The sequence below is a fragment of the Anomalospiza imberbis genome, chromosome 29 (genome assembly GCF_031753505.1).
Source record: "Anomalospiza imberbis isolate Cuckoo-Finch-1a 21T00152 chromosome 29, ASM3175350v1, whole genome shotgun sequence".
Taxonomy (NCBI): domain Eukaryota; kingdom Metazoa; phylum Chordata; class Aves; order Passeriformes; family Viduidae; genus Anomalospiza; species Anomalospiza imberbis.
This window is the reverse complement of record NC_089709.1, coordinates 3022777-3039335: the sequence shown is the minus strand read 5'-3', so window position 1 is coordinate 3039335 and position 16559 is coordinate 3022777. Positions and strand designations below refer to the sequence as shown.

Below are 16559 nucleotides of genomic sequence, written 5' to 3'. Positions count from 1 at the left end.
TCAACATATTTTCTTCCTGAACCCCAGTTCGGCACTGAACAACCTCCAAACAACCATGCATTTAGGCACCTCCCTACTCTTCATACAGAAATTATATTTAAACTACTGTCCTCCTCCAGTACCAAGTTATCATTATTCCACATTCCAACATCTTAGAGTCTGTTAACCACCCTTCTTCTTTTTCAACCTCTTTTTCTTCTTTTTTAATTTTTTTCCCCCTTTTTTCCTCTTTTTTCCTCTGGTTTAACACACTTTGGACTGCACAAGGTGTACACACAACTAGTTTGTCTCTAAAAGTAAGTCTACAGCTCTCTCCTCTTCTGGTACAACCCCCATTTCCAGTTGCATCTGCATGTCCCTCCCCAGCAAGCTGATGCCTGCCCCAGGAATCAACAAGACATGTCCTATTCCTATTTTTGTCTCCCCCTTAATTATTCCATCTTCAATGACAGATTTTAAACCTTTCTCCTTCTGCCACTGCCACTTTCACTGTGTCACTACCCATATCACATCTCCCTGGAATCTCTACCACACAAGTTCTCTCTTCCCAGGAATCAACCACAAAATCCAGTATTTCCTCCTGGGGGGCTGTTTGTCAAGTTATCAAAGGCTCCAGACGGCATTCTTCCCCCAGAAAACAGAGCCCATGATCTTCCCACTCCTTCACAGGACACTTCCCCTGAAGCACCTCCAAGTCCCCCTCTAAGCGTGCATGCCCTCCCCCGCTGCAGCAGAAACAGGCATCCCTAGTCCCTTCCCAGGACCCTGACCACACTGGGGCTCTGCCTCGCTCCTGAACCCCTCTCGTAGATACAGTGGGAGCTGGAATCACAGACAGAAGATCAAGGGTCAACAGTGGGACTGGAACCAATAAAGGGACAGAGTTAGGAGTGGAAGTCAGCAGGAAAGCTGGAATCAATGAAGAGACAGAGGTTGGAGCAGGACCAGGCAGCTCCAGAGTCACAGCAGGGAGGGGAGTGATCACAGTCAGTACGGGTGGGGAGGGCTGAAAATCCTGACACAAGCAGAGTGATATGGGTAGGGAAACTGGAGCTCCTGGCATGAGCAGAGAAACTGGAGACAGGGAGACACAACATTTCCAGGGAGTCCCAGTCCCTTTCTCTGGATCCCCATCTCATTTCCTCACGAGAAATCCATTCCCCTGACAGCTTGAACATCTCCCACTCTTCACAGCACAGAAAAATACAATCCACCATCTTCCAGAAAAGTTAAACTTTAAATCAACAATCCATATCACATATACTTTCATTCACTCCCACTCACTCACTTTTATTTCTTTAATATCTCACTCATTCTCACTCACAATAAGTCAACAACAAGGTACCTTTTACTTTCAAGTCACATGTTAATATCCAACTGATGGCTGTTGTAAGATCTCAGAATGTTATTGGCCAACCCCAGATTTTCTTGGGTAACCCTCAATCCAGCAGTGTCGTCCAAGCCCGGATGCCCTTGGGCACATTCATCCCTCAATCCATCAAAATTTTATGGGCCCCCCTCCACTTTTTATCCTGCCTTCCTAGTGGATTGTGCCAGGAAAACCCTCGGCTCCCTCTTTCCAAGGGGTCCCACCCCTTCCCTGAGACCCAGTCTCAGTTACCCGCGTGCTCCTTTTTGGTGCCCCCGCCTCTGCCCCAGAGGGACACAGCTTGGGGCAGTCTGGGGAAAGCGGAGGGGGTGGTGGGCTGGGTGCAGGCTCTGAAACAAGCGGGATGGATGTGTCCAGCACAGGACTGTCGGCCGCTGTTGGCGGCAGATCACATAGCAGAGTTGCTGCTGATGAGCCGGCTTCAGGCGACAAAGCCTGAGGCGCAGCAAGCGGAGCAGGGGGCACAGTCTCCCCCACAGCGTGGCACATCGCCAGCCCAAACAAAGCGGGTGGCTGCATGGGGGGGTGACTGGCGGGGGCACCACAGTCACATGAAGAAGCACCACGGCAGTGTCTTGCGGCGCTGGTGGAATTGGCCACTCTGTCGGGCCTGGGGTTGGCGGCAGCAGCGGTCAGCTTGGTGACAGTGGCAGCGGAGGTGGCCGGCTTGGTGCCAACCGAAACATAGAAAATCTGACTGCTCCATCTGGAGTGGTGAGTGGAGAGAGAGGCAAGGCTGCTGCTGCTACTGGAATGGCGGGTAGAATGCTGAACCCTGCTGTCGGCAGGAGCGGTGCTGGCCCCCCCCAGCTGCATTCCAGAGAGCGGGAGCTGCGGACCCGCGAGTGGTGGCGGCTCCCGCCAGGCCGGGGTTGCCCCGTGCTGTCCCTGCAATGTCGGGTGTGCCGAAACTGATAGTTGTGACAAAGGCAAGCTGGCTGCCACATGAAATGTGGAAGTAGTCACCGGCACCGCGCTCAAGGCAAGTGAATTTGCCCAGACAATCACGGCATGGGCTGCAGTGCGGTCAGCGTCCAATTGACCGGCGAAGGATATTTCAGCTGAACGTATCCCCAGTGGATGGGGATACTTGGGCTTAACATAAGTTCCCAGCAACATATAAAGCCTGCAGAGCACCCTGCCGTCTCTCACAGCCCTGCGCTGCTCCAGGGTGGGGCTGGGCACCCAGGGATAAGGGTCCCTGGGGAACTGGGGTGCCATGGGAATGAGGCTCCTGAGGAAGGGGAGACCCAGGGAATGGGGATCCTGGGGAATGTGGGCCCCCATGTGTTGCACTATGACATGAAATAACTCATGCACTCACTCTAAGATGCAAAAGAACAAAAAGGAAGCCAGCTTTATTTCTGACCTCACAATATATAGAATTCCAAAAGTGACAGTGGACTGGAGGATGAAATTTCCACCTCTCCAACCACACTGGTCAAACCAACAGTCCATCAATTCTCTCCTCCCACAAAGAAGAATGCAAAACAATCATTATATACATGAACAGTGTGTGAGAAACTCCAGTAGAAATCTGTAAACATCAGAAAGTATAGAAAACTTTTAAAAGAACTTTAAAACTTTTAAAAGAACAGGGCAACATCTCACCCATTTTCTGTTAAAAAAAAAAAAAAAGAAAAAGAAAAAAAAAACCTTAACAATGTTAAAAGGGAAAAATTTGAACAATGTTCAGTGTCCAGTCATGGAGGAATCATCAGAGTGATCACTCGTGTTGTCTGCACCTGAGTCATCACTCAATGATTCATCCACTTGATGACTTTCAGTTTGGTCACGGTTTCCATTTTGCCTGTCGGCCGGATTCTGTCTCTGCGGTCACAGGTCAGGATGAACACAATTTTAAGGTACCCAGCCTACCCCAGTATCTGTGGATACGCATGCATATCCACGCCCCAAAGCGATAAGGTCATAGGGACCTTCCCACTTTTTGGTGACTAAATTCCGCACCTGAACCTTCGCTCGAGGCTGATGTGTCTCATCCAAAGCCTGCAACAAAAGGTGATGATTCAAAATGATAGGGTTATTTGAATTTTTCAGCACAGTAAGATGATTGATGGTATACAAAGCTTTTGCCAACCAACTGTGCAGGGTTTCACCCTGCATTCCTCATTTTTGTTTTTGAAGAACCCACTTCAGAGTACCATGAATGTGTTCTACAATAGCTTGACCAGTCGGAGAATGAGGGATACCAAACTTGTGTGACACACCCCACAACTGCAGGAACTGCTGCACCTTCTGCGATGCGTAAGCAGGACCATTGTCGGTTTTCACAGCAGAAGGTATTCCCAGAATGGCAAAGGCCTGCCTCCAGTGGGCAATGACATCACGGGCCTTCTCTCCAGCGTGAGCAGAAGCCCTCATCGCAGAGAAGAACGTGTCCACAGTGACATGCACATACTTGAGCCGACCAAACTCGGCAATCTGGGTGACATCAGTCTGCCAAAGCTCCAAGGCCTCCAGGCCTCTGGTTTTTACCCCTGCCGGCAAAGGCGCAGCGGGCGCGTGACAGTCTCACACAACTCGACAATGTCAGGACACCTCAGTTGGTGTCAAATGAAACTGCTTCTGCAAGGTATGAGCGTTCTGATGGAAAAACCCATGCGATGCCTGGGCCTGTGCGCGTTTGTCAGGCTGAGGTGCTGCCCATGCTGGGTTAGCCAACCTGTCAACCCTCGTTACCTTCTGCTACAAACCCTGGCAAATTGGTGTGACTCCTTACATGCAGAACGCAGTATGGATGAACCCGGGCCTGAATGGCACACCACAATGTCTTCAGTAAATGAAACAAGGCAGGATTACTGACCTCCTCCAACACTGAATGACCCAATCGCTGTGCAATGTCCGCGACATAGGCGGAATCCCTGACCAAACTGAAAGGTTCCTGGGAAAACTTCTCAAATGCCATGACAGCAGCCCTCAATTCAAACAATTGGGCTGACCCATCCTCATGACCTTCCAGAACCTGCCACTCCGATCCATCCCTCCAAGTAACCATGGCCTTCCCTGTTTTCCCCAAACTGTCAGTGAAGACAGTGGGTCCTTGCACTGGATCCTGACAATTTTTGGGCCGCAAAGAGATTTGTGTGAATGTCACCACCTGCAGTAGCTTGTGGCTGGACAGATGATAAGTGATCTGCCATTAAAAGTTTTCCAGAGCACTTTGCAGGGACACACTGTGTGCAAAGCTCCAGTCAAAATCCTCCTGCTGTACTGGGAATATGATCTTTGCGGGATCCGCACCCATCAATTGCAAACACCATTGCCAACATTTGATTATCAAGCAAGCAATTAGCTCAAACAATGCGGTTGCTGTCTTCTGCGGCTGATGGGGCAGAAAAACCCATTCTAGGATGGGCAAAGAATTGGACTATTTGTCACTCCATTGGCCAATGATGCCTGTGGGAGGCGAATCTGGCATAGTAATGAACAGAGTAACATCAACAGAAGGATCAATGTCATAAACCTGGCAAGCAGAAACAGCTTGCTGAACCTCCTCCAGCACCTGACGTACCTCAGGGGTCAATGTGTGAGGCGACTTTAAATCAGAGTCTCCTTTTAACAAATCAAACAGAGGAGACAGTTGTGTGTTGGTCAGTCGCAAGTACAGACGAAACCAAGTGATGACACCTACCATTTTCTGGGCATCATTCAGTGTCTTCACTGAATGCACAAATTGCACCTCCTGGTGTCGGACTGTCCGTTCCAGAATTTTGACCCCCAAATACTTCCAAGGAGGTTGTTGTTGAACCTTTTCTGGAGCCACCTGCAACCCAGGAGAATGTAAAGCATCGAGCAACCGAGACTGTCTCCTCAGTAGCTCATCCTGGGTGGACTCAGCCACCAAAATGTCATCCATATAGTGTTAGAGATGGGTATCAGGAAACTGCTTGCAAAATCCAGACAAGGCACGGGCCACACACCATTGGCATACGGCAGGAGAATTTCGCATGCCCTGGGGCAAAAATTTCCATTGATATCGCTGTGTGGGCTCAGCATTGTTGATTGCTGGCACCGAGAAGGCGAATTTTGGTCTGTCATCAGGATGCAAAGGTATTGTAAAAAACAATCCTTCAAATCCACTATGAGGATCGGCCAATCTGTAGGAAGCATGGTAGGCAACGGCATGCCCACCTGCAATGTTTTCATGCTTTCCATCATGGCATTGACCTTTTGGAGGTCTTGTAACAACCTCAATTTCCCAGTTTTTTTCTTGATGCAGAAGACAGGAGTGTTCCAGGGACTAGTAGAAGGCTCCAGTTGACCCTGATCCAACTGCTCCTGCACCAGGTTTCAAAGAGTGACTGATTTGTCTTGAGGGAGGGGCCACTGGTTTTCCCAGACAGGTTTGTCCACCAGCCACCGTAAAGGAGGTGTAGGACACTCTGCGCCCTTCATCACAATGGCCTCCATCAAAAATCCGTCCCGATGTGCACCCCCCACGTGGACAGAACATCCCTCCCCCAGAGGTTAACACTAGTTGAAGTAGCATGAGGCCGAGTCATGGCCGTCAGTCCCTCTGGGTTTGCAATCAGCACGGGCTGCTGGCTCACGTAGCAATGTGCTGCTCCTCCCAATCCAGCAATAGGCATCTCCACCGGATCCAAGGGCTACTCCAGGGGCCAGGCAGCAAGGGAGAGAACTGTGATGTCCGTGCCACTGTCAAGAAGCCCAAGGAGACAGATCTCTGGCAGCATCGCGCCAGGGATGGACAGGGTACACAGCATCTTGGGACATTTTTCAGTCAGAACAGCAGACCAGTGAACTTGAGGTGGCCCAGTGTACCCAAAGCTGCCGTCACCTTGCGACCGATCAACTGTCCTGCGAACAGAAGACTTAAAAGGCACAAGCTGAGCAATTTGTGTCCCTTTCTGGATAGATATCTTATGACCTGAGGTGCCTACCTTTGCACAGGCCTCTGCCATCTGAGGGACAGAAGGATCACCAGGAAGAGCTTCTATGATTCTCCTACAATCAGCATTGAAGTTATTACTCACAAGGTGTTTAAACAAAAGCTTCCTTGCCTCAGGATCTCCCACCTACTTCTCCACAGAGGCAGACAGCCTGTCTGCAAATCGTAGGAAAGATTCATCAGTTCCCTGGACAACAGTCACAAATTACTCCTTTGGAGCAGCCACTTCTACGGTCTGAATCAACGCTGCCATGCCTGTTGTCTGGCGCTGATCCAGCACCAGGAGAGCAAAGCCAGCCTGCCCATGAGGATCAGCGTAATTGCCAGTGCCTAAGCAGCACATTAGTACCAATCACACATCTGGGATCCTGTTGGCCCAACATAGTAGCATTTTGCTTCACTGCTTTGGCTGCCAGCTGAGTCCATTTAGACTCAAAAAGGTCATATTCTAGAGGCTGAAAAAGAACACGAGCCAATCTTCTAAGATCATAAGGTGTCAGTAAATCAGCAGCAAACACTCAAAGCATCTGCATGACTTCAACAGACCCTAGACCATATTTTCCAACCTTATCACGGAGTTCCATCAAAGCTTTCAATGGTAAAGGCTGATGGGCCTTATGAGCAACACCCCTGAGCACAGGGAAAGCCTGGAGACTCCCTGGTAAAGTGGCAGCACCTGCTAAGTCCTGTACCATGGACTCCACAGGGAAAGAAGCAGATGCCTGACTGGGAGTTGGCTCAACACAACCCGCTATCACGTTTCCTGCAGCATCAGCAGGGCCAGAGCAGCCATCTCCACACCCCGGGAGGCTACACACAGAGGCACAATCAAGCACATTCTCGACCTTAGCTTTGACTTCTCGCCAAAACTGCTCGTGTTCCCTTGGACGTACAGTCACCTGACATGGCGCAAGCGTCCACAAGGCCAAGGAAGAAGACCCACGGCCCCGGGGAAGCACGGGTCTCCCGCCGGCTGCGTCACCTTTTGAAGCAAAGGTAAACACCGCAGTTCCCACACTCGCTGCAGCCCCGGTACCCGGAGGAGGGACGGGCAGCGGAGATGGGCCAGCCCCCGCCGGGGCCCCCCCTGGGGCCACCCTCCCCCGGCACGGGGGGAGAGCGGTACCCCGGCCCGTGACACAGAACTCCACGGTAGACACCGTCGCACGCGGGGGGAGCGGGTCGCGCCGCCCGCCCACCAGGGCAGGGTCCGACAGAAAGTCGACCAATGTCCCGCGTATGCCCGGCAGGCTGTGCAGATGCAGAATCAATCAGTGACGATGACCCCAGGTGGGAGAGCGGGGGGAAGCGGCTGGCTCTGCTCCCGCCGTCCCCAAGGGATACGTTGTGGAAACCCCGAAATTTGGACAAAGTGTTGTCATCGAATCAGGCTCCAGCAGAGGTGGAGGCAGAGCCAAGGGCTCCCCGTAGCCCTGGAGCGCCAGAAAGGCACGGAGAGAAGGCGTTTTCGCCCCGCTCCACCGCCCCTGCCCCAGCACGGAAAGGGACAGGGTCGGCACCGCCGACTCTGCGGGACCCGCAGAGGTCTGCGGGGCTCCGCAATCCACCCCGGAGGAGCAAGAGTCACGATCCGAGCCGGAACCCTCACCCAGCGTAGCGTCCTGGGGAGAAGGGGAAGGCTCCGATCTGTGCAAAGACTCAAAATCCACCTCAGCCTCTGAAAAGACTTCAGTGTCACCCAGTTCAGAGGCTGGGTGGCTGGGAGTCTCAAAGTCCTGCCAAAGCTTATCAATCCATCTCCATTTCAACAACATTGCCACCACACCTGCATTATAACCAGCTGAGAGAGAGAGCCCATGAAGCGTTCTCCCAGGAGAGACCAGGCCTCCCTTAGAACACCTCTGCAGGGACTGAAAAGAACCCATGATCTTTGCCCCAGTAAAACAGTTGTTTAAAGTCATCCCAAAGAACAGAAGCCCTCTTTCACTCCAGAAGAGCTTTCCAGACATCCAAGACTAGGAAGTCCTCCATAGCAATCACAGGGGTTGCCCTGACCACAAGCGGTGCCGGCAGACAGGAAGGCAGGAAGGCAGAGAGGCAGAGAGGGGTTCAAGAATTAAAAAAACCTCACCCACGGCTGTCCTACACACGGCGGCCACCAGATGTCGCACTATGACATGAAATAACGCACTCGCACTCAAGATGCAAAAGAACAAAAAGGAAGCCAATTTTATTTCTGACCTCGCAATATATAGAATTCCAAAAGTGACAGTGGACTGGAGGATGAAATTGCCACCTCTCCAACCACACTGGTCAAACCAACAGTCCATCAATTCTCTCCTCCCACAAAGAAGAATGCAAAACAATCATTATATACATGAACAGTGTGTGAGAAACTCCAGTAGAAATCTGTAAACATCAGAAAGCATAGAAAACTTTTAAAAGAACTTTAAAACTTTTAAAAGAACAGGGCAACACCAACAGGTGGGGGGAACCAGGGATGGGCATCCCAGGAGAATGTGCGCCCCAGGGATTTGGGATCATGGGATGCAAGTCCCAGGGATAGAGGGTCTTAGGGGACTGGGGAGGCCATGGGATGGGATCAAGAGGAGGGGAGTGCTGGGCAATGGAGATCATGGGAAATGGGCATCCTGGGATGGGGGTCCCCAGGAGACACAACCTAGGCAATGAGGTCCCATGGTTGGGGTTCCAGGGGAGTGGGGGTACCCAGGATGGGCAGTGGCTGGGTGGACAGGTGGGTTGCAGCTCCTTCACTATCTGCCTCAGATTTCAGGGTGATGCAGACCAAAGCAGAGACCTCCATAGTATTACTCATCTGGGGGGAACACCAGGGGGTTCCCATAGTGCTCCTCTCTTTATTTCTAGTTTTTCTTATTTTCCTCACTTTTGTACACTTCCACTCCCAGTTCATGGCTCAGCGATCCCCAAGAGCAATTGAGCAGGGAACGGGTTGAGGGGACACTGGGGAGGGGGTAAGGGTTGTGGGGGGTGCAGGGAGGGGTGAGGAAGCTTAGGGGGATGGGGGTGTTGAGCTGTGCCCCCTCAACACTTCCACTTTTCTTTTCCCGGACAAGAAGGAAGAGGCCATTTGTGCTGAGAATCAGATGGGAAAGGGGGGTGGTCTCTATCCTGGGGGGGCACATCCAAAGGGGTCCTGTCCTGGGAGGTCCCTGTTCTGGGGGGGACCTGGGGGAAATGAGTCCAGGGGGTGACCCCTGGCATGGGGGTTCCTGTCCCGGGGAGTGGTGGTTCCAGAAATGACCCAGCACATTCCTGGTCTGGTGCCTGTCCCAGGGGTGGCACATCCTTGGGACTCCTGTCAGTCCAACTGTGGGGTCCAGCCCCACTACACAGGGATAGCCACTGGCCAGCCCTGCTCTGGCCAGCCCGAGGTGGCAGCCAGTGTGGGAATCCTTAAAATCAGAGGGTTTTGGGAAAGTGGCAAAAGGCAGGCCTCAGAAACAGCAGAACTGCGATTAGAGCTAAGCGGTAGCCATAGATTTGTCAGCAGAAAAATTATATGAGAAGTAGAAAGGACAAATAGAACAATGGTTTATATATTAACGCTTGGCTAGAATAAGTCCCTAAGCTACAGAAAAGTATATCTAGCAAGATATTAAGAAGTTCTAAGTTTAATTACGGAGCTCTTTGCATCGTGTTTGAAGGCTTACAAGCAGGTATTGTATTTGAAATAAGCAAGCATTGTTTTAACCAAAGGTACGAGTGCTTATAGTGGTTGGATAGAGCGACTGTCAGTATGCTTTTGCTTTGTATGATTGCTTAAAAAACTTTTAAAGTGAGTTGTAACATTGAGTTCTTCATCTGCTGCCGAGGACATGAGCTGCTGGCATCTTCCCACTGTCATAATTTTGTAATGAGAGTGATGCTGGAAAATAAACAGCATGAGATGCATTCCTCAGCAGTCCTGTCCCGTCTGTGATTTGTATATAGACCTCTGGCTGGCAATAGCTAGGACCTGAATGTTCCCCCCCGCCCCCTTGGCTTTGATTCTGGCAGCTTTAGAGCTGCTGCAGAGGTGAGAATTCTTTGGGGGGGAAAGGCCTGGCTGTGGTTTGCTCAGCCCTGCAAGAAACACAAAACCCAAAAGAAGCCCAAGCAGTGGCTCTGCAAGAGCCTTTGATGGTTTTCAGAGCAGGGCTGGCTGGAAACCCCCCCCTGCAGGGGCAGCTGTGGGGGAACAAATCCAGAAATGCAGCAATTGATCATTTTGTCTTTGTAGCAAGGGATTGAGAGAGCTCCAAAAATCCTGCGAAGACAATAACGTTTTCCACAACAACCTGACCAGGTCCCTCCTCCTTCCTGTCTCAAACCTGCAGCCCTTTGGAATAGCCCGGGAAGAATATTTGGGTTTTGGCTCTGCTGCCCGACAAGAGGGAAATGTGTGGCAATATCGAGGTTCTGTTCTGTTCCACGGCTGTGCCGGGGCTGTGGGGAGTGACCCTTTCTGGATTGCAGTTGTCCCCAGAGCTGCTCCATCCCTGCCCTCCTCACCTGCACGGGGCACGGGGAATAGACAGCGCTCTGCCCCGTCCCTTCCAGGGTACCCCTCCACTCCCCGCAGCTGTGGGGGCGTTACCCTGGCAGCGCTTGGTCCCGACACATCGCGACAGTGCCTTCGGACACGCTGCCACAGTCGGTTCGGACAGCCCGTGACCGTCCCGGCACTCGCAGTGCGATGGCAGCCGGGCCCCTTCCCGGTGCTCCGGGACCACCATGGCGGTCCCTCCTTTCTGCAGAGCCCACCGCAGGCTCTCTGCTCCCCCGTCGTCCCGGGGTCTGCCCTCTGTCATTTCACCCCCTCCACACTCGGGGCTCCCCAGTGCGGTCCCGGTCCCTCCATGCCGGCATCTCCCACCCGCTGCCCCCCAGCCCCTGCGGCCGCGCCCCCGACAGCCCCAGGGCCGGCACCGTCAGAGGCTGCCGAGCTGTGCAGGATGAGACGTTCCTCGGGCAGCGCTGGCTGAGTGGGGCCCGGCTCCCTCCCGCCGTCCTTGCCCGCAGCACTCGGGCTCCAGCAGCCCAAGCCTGCTCCTTCAGGATGTGCCGACTGCTCCCGGAGCGCTGCCCTTTGTCGGGAACGAGCCTGGGAGCACCTGAATCATCCCCAAGGCCTGGGCCAGGACCTCCTGTGAGGCTGTGCCCGAGCCCTGAGGCCTTTGGGAGACCGATGGGTGTCACTGCTCTGTCCCAAAATCTTGGGGGAACAGGAATGGCAAGAGGTACCCAACCATGGCAGAACAGGGGTATTGGCCCAGCCAGCTCCAATTTTACCCCATTTTGCCCTCCCAAGGCTCTGGTCCTGGCCCAGGCTGTTCCTGTGCTCCAGCTGCAGCTGCAGATCCCTCAGGGCTGTGCCTCTGCTCTCCTTCTCCTCCTGCTGTGGCTGCTGCGTCGGGACCAGCAGTGGCCCAGGAAGAGCAGGAATTCCAAACGTGCTCTGGAGCCCCCTGAGGAGCCCTGGCAGAGTCAGCACCGAGCATCAGCTTTCCTCAACTTCCCGGGGCAATTCAACATTCCCAGTGCTGCTGTGCCAGGGCTGAAGGAGGAGAAAGGAGTGAAAGGCTGAGGGTTTGCAGGAATTGTGGTGTAAAGGCACCAGAGGTGCTGTTGTGGACCTGAGACATGCCTGGGGTAAGGTGCTGCCTTTCTTTCCATCCAGGATCATGGAGAGCAGTCGCGGGTGTTGCCCAGGACGTGTTCCTGGCCCCAGGACACTGGTACGCTGCCAGTGGGCACTGGGATCAAACCTACTGCCTTTGTGGCTTCTGCCCGCTGCCGGTGGTGTTGCCGGGACCGATTGGTGCCGGTGAGTTTGCAGAAGGAGCGATTTCCCCTCCTCCCTCCCGACCGAGGCCGCCATCGGCCCTGCGGGGATCGAGCTCCCCCGGGGCGCCCCCTGCTGGCCGGGAGCGCTCCCTGCAGCGCCCCCTGCTGGCCGGGAGCGCTCCCTGCAGCGCCCCCTGCTGGCCGGGAGCGCTCCCTGCAGCGCCCCCTGCTGGCCGGGAGCGCTCCCTGCAGCGCCCCCTGCTGGCCGGGAGCGCTCCCTGCAGCGCCCCCTGCTGGCCGCGGTCATCACTGCACCAAAGAGGAACAGAGAGCCCTGAGCGGGAGGGGAAGTTCTGAGTTTGTGATGTTTGTTCTGTTCTGGTTGATAAATTTCCTAGTAGGGAGCTGTTATTCCTTTCCCTACATTTTTCCCTGGAAGCCCATAAGTTTTGAAATTTAAAAAAGTTTTAGATATGGGTCTTCTTTCTATTCCAGCAAGGTTCCTGCTGTCCTTGACAGATATTTCCCTTGTAAACCAAGACAGTTGCCAATTCCTGGGTTTCAGGATGGATGGGACAGACACCCCAAGAGAAGACAGGGTCAGATACAGGGCCACGTTATGCTCTGCCTTTTAAGCCAGTTGGGCTACCAAGGGCCCTCTCCCCAGGTGGCACTTCTGGTCCCTCGGCCACTCAGGAACTGGCTTTGACAGAGCGTCACACTGTCCCCAGTGTGCCGTGGCTGACAGACTGATTGACAGACAAGACCCTGTCTCACCAAAAGCAAGGCCTTACACATCCCTGACACATAGAGGTGTTCCAAAATGTCTCGAGACAACAAACTTTTCCTGTCTCTGACACCCCACCCCATGCCATGGCCTGATCCCGACTGCCCTGGAAAAGGGGGAGGCTCTGGAATCCCCACATGGCCTTTGTGACATCATCGTGTGGGGAACATGGCAGAGGAGGGGATTGGGACAGGGGAGAAGAGAATCCAAAGCCCCCTGAAGGCCACTTTGGCCATCAGAGCAATGAAGTTTCAGGGCTTTGCCAGGTTCCTCTGGAGGAAACGTGCTGGGAGGCAGCATCTGGGGTTTGTTCCTTGTTGGGACTTTCCCTGGAAATTTTTACTTTTGTGACCCTTTGGCCTCTGAACCTTGTTGTTGTTGCTGTTGGTTTTATTCTCTCTCGTTGCTGTTTCAGGAAATCGTTCTTCTCTCAGCCCTTTGGGATCTTTGTGCCTCCATGGAGAGAAGGAGGAGCAGTTTTTAGTGGCAGCATACACATGTGTGGGTGCCCATCGGTGGGGACCCCCAGTGTCCCCCAGTTACCCCCAGCGTCTCAACATAATCTCTTTATGTCACTGGACTCCCATGGTCGCCCATGGGGTCTCAGCAGCTCTGTGTAGGTCACCTGGGGTACTTAGGGAATGGTGATGCAAGAGGCCCCTGCAAGCAACACAGGTCGTGGGGACCAAGGTGGGGGATGACACCAGTGGATGACGTGTCATTGCCCCCCCCACCGCTGTACTCACGCTGTGCCTGTTTGGTGCTCACAACGTGGGTGTACAGCACCTCCCACTCCTCTGGAGGGGCCAGGGGGTCCAGGGAGGGCCTGTGGGGGGTAAAGGAGATGTATGGGAGGGAATGGAGAGCTTTGGGTTGAGGATAAAAGGGGAGTCATAGCTGGACACACCCACTCACCTTTCCTGGTTCTTCCTGGTGTCTGCAGAGGAAAGAGGACAGAGGTGACTGTGGGGTTCCCGGGGCCATGACCCCTCTCAGGACTCCTGAACCTCCACAGGACCCTCAATTCCCCTCAGGACCCCCAAGAATCCCTGAAGCCCCCCAGAATTCATGAACCTCCCCAGTGTCCCTGACCAACTCAGCCACAAGAACTCAAAGCTCGAGAGGTACAGAGACCCTCCAAATGCCCCCAGGGGCCCCTGAAATAACCCCCAACATCCCTGCAGGACCCTCCTGTAGAGTAATTTCTGAGAGAAATGGGTCATGATCTAGATGTTCATGATTTATATGTTTAGAGTGAAGGTTGAGCTTCCCCAGTCTAGGCCTCAGGTGTGGGCCTCGGAGGCCTGAAAGCCTGTGGCGCAGTTAAGAATAAGTTTGTGGCGCAGTTAGAAATTATGTTAAGGTATAACTGAATGTACTGAGCTATCTAGGTGTGAATTAGTATAGGTCTGTAGTGTGAAACTTTAGCCACCTTAAGACAGGAACAAACAATGTTTGCTTGCCAATGAGAGTGTGCTCACGATTCTAAACTATCTGGAAGTGTATAAAAACTACTGTCTGTAAACAATAACGGGAGAACGTCAGATTAACTACATTGGTTTGGATCTGCGTTTGTTCCTGTCCAGCCACCTTTTAATTATTAGTCCCTGCTTCACCCTCCAGCACCTCCCCAAAGCCTACAGGACCCCAGACAAGGTCACAGTTCTGGGGCTGTGGGCCCCGCCTTATTGCTCTTCAATTCTGCGGGCCTCTACCATCCCTGGGACCCCCGTCCCCCCATTGTCACCCACCCACACGGTGCCACTGGTGCCAGGCCACAATGACACCCACGAGCAGGACCAGGAAGAAAAGGGCCCAACCAAGCCCTGCGACCACTGCAAGAAACAGAGGGAGACACATCAGGATCACCCATCACCCCTGGAATCATGCACTCCCTGGCGACCCTGTGTGACCTCACCTGTGTCCCTGTGTCCCTGTGATGTCACAGCCAGGACTAGCTCTGGGCTGAGTGCCTGGTGCCCATCCAGCTGGTTGGTGGCCACGCACTGGTAGGTGCCTGAATGTCCCACATTGACGGCCCCAAGCTGAAGGAGGGGACTCTCCTTCCCATTGTGCAGCCAGGTGAAGGTGACAGGGGCTGAGCCAAGCTGCACCGAGCAGCACAGGGTCACAGGGTCACCTGCACACAATTGGTGTGACAGGGGACTGAGGGTGATGGTGGCATTGGCCATGGACACTGAGGGGAAAGAGACAGGGCTGAGGCTGGAGGGAGGGGCTGGCAGCTGGTGTGGAGGGATAGGGATGGAGGGATGGGTGGGATGGGGGATGTTGGGGATGGGGTCACTTCACGGAGGGTTGAGGGGACACAGGGCAGAGGGGAGGTGGACCCAAGGAAGGTATCTGGGGGACATTGAGGTACCTAGGCAGGAGACCCGGGGAGGCTGTGGGGGCTCCCTGTGCCCATCCCCCCACTCACTGCACACCGTGATGCAGAGCTGGGCGCTGCTCTTCCACACGGCCCCCCACTCGGAGTGCACCTCACAGCTGTAATTCCCTGAGTGGGAGACCCCCACGGCAGGCACCAGAAGCTGTGGGGAACCCTGTGGGCCCCCCACCACCTGCCAGGCCCAGCGAGGGGCTGGGGACAGCAGGGTGGGGACATGGCATCCCCCAAGGACTCACCAGCAAGGCCGAGGGTCTGGGCTGGAAGGGAGAAGGGACAGGTCTGGGTGGGAGTGGCCCTACAGGGACAGCACCATCTGGGAACACGGGGTGTGGGGGCTGTCCCCAAACTGTCCCCATGGGAACACTGGTAGAGCATGCAAGTCTTGAGGACAGGGACACCTTGGTCACACTTGGCTGAGGCAAGACATGGGGACACTGTGGACATCTCATACTTGCACAGGTCACCTCCACCAGCCCTACAGCACCTATCCCCACAGCCACATCCCCATGGCCCTGTGCCCATGATCCCACTCCAGTGGCACCTGTCCCCATGGCCCATCCCCATGGTACATGGCCCTCGTCCCTGTCCCTGCATCCATATTCTCCTGTCCCTCTCCCCACAGGTGCCCCAGTCCCAAGGCTCCTTCTGCCACATCCCTGTCCCAACATCAGTATCCCTCTGTTCCTGTCCCCTCTTCCTGTCCCCACAGCCACCCCACAACACTGGTCACACTGGGCTCCATGCCTTTCTGCCATTGGGGACCTCAGGGGACCCCGCAGCCCCCCTGTGCTCCCTCCCCACTGCTCTCTGCCTCACCAGGGCTTATCTCCAGGGTTTCAGGCCCAAGCTCAGGGCACGCACCCCACAGGAGCAGCGCCACCTTCCCGGCCATCCCGGTGTCCCCAGCCATGTGGACTGGCTGTCACTGGCTGCTGTGGCCACCGCTCCCCTGGCTGGCGTCTCTTCGGATGAAGGGGAAGGAAGCGAGGTCACGTCTCGTCCCCATGTGTAGGTGGCCCTTGTTGGGGGCAGGGTGGGGACCTGGTGGGACATGGGGGTGATGTTGGGACATGGCGTGGACAAGATGTTGCCAGAATTTGGAGGCTGAGTTGGTGTAGGGAGCCAAGGATGTGTGTCCAGGGGAATGGGGTGCCCAGGGATGGGGCCCAGGGGAATGGGGGTCCCAAAGTTTGGGTGGATTCAGACTTGGGGATGAGGGTCCCAGAACAACGTGACCTTCAAGGATCTATGACCATGGGATGGGGGCAAAGGGATG

General features: G+C 54.3%; 1 protein-coding gene and 1 long non-coding RNA gene across 2 annotated transcripts in view; both read right to left on the bottom strand.

Moving 5' to 3' along the window:
- Positions 1 to 13434, bottom strand: part of LOC137463574 (uncharacterized) — a 78680-nt gene extending 65246 nt beyond the window's left edge. The window contains exon 1 of the long non-coding RNA XR_010993947.1: positions 12071 to 13434. This is a non-coding gene — a long non-coding RNA (uncharacterized lncRNA). The remainder of the gene's footprint in view (positions 1 to 12070) is intronic.
- Positions 13435 to 13510: 76 nt separating this feature from the next.
- LOC137463503 (Fc receptor-like protein 4) lies at positions 13511 to 15460 on the bottom strand. Its single transcript, XM_068174739.1, has 6 exons — positions 15314 to 15460; positions 14795 to 15073; positions 14628 to 14711; positions 13792 to 13813; positions 13623 to 13702; positions 13511 to 13536 (listed from the first exon to the last, which is right to left on the bottom strand). Coding segments are annotated over exons 1-6 (492 nt in total). The 5' UTR covers positions 15315 to 15460.
- Positions 15461 to 16559: the final 1099 nt, after the last annotated feature.

Bases quoted from the DNA above. Each gene is read 5' to 3' on its own strand.
- LOC137463503 (XM_068174739.1), bottom strand. The intron at 13,814-14,627 runs GTGGGTGACAAT...TTTCCTCTGCAG, and splicing joins GCACCAGTGGCACCGTGTGG to ACACCAGGAAGAACCAGGAA. The intron at 13,703-13,791 runs GTGAGTGGGTGT...TACCCCCCACAG, and splicing joins ACCAGGAAGAACCAGGAAAG to GCCCTCCCTGGACCCCCTGG.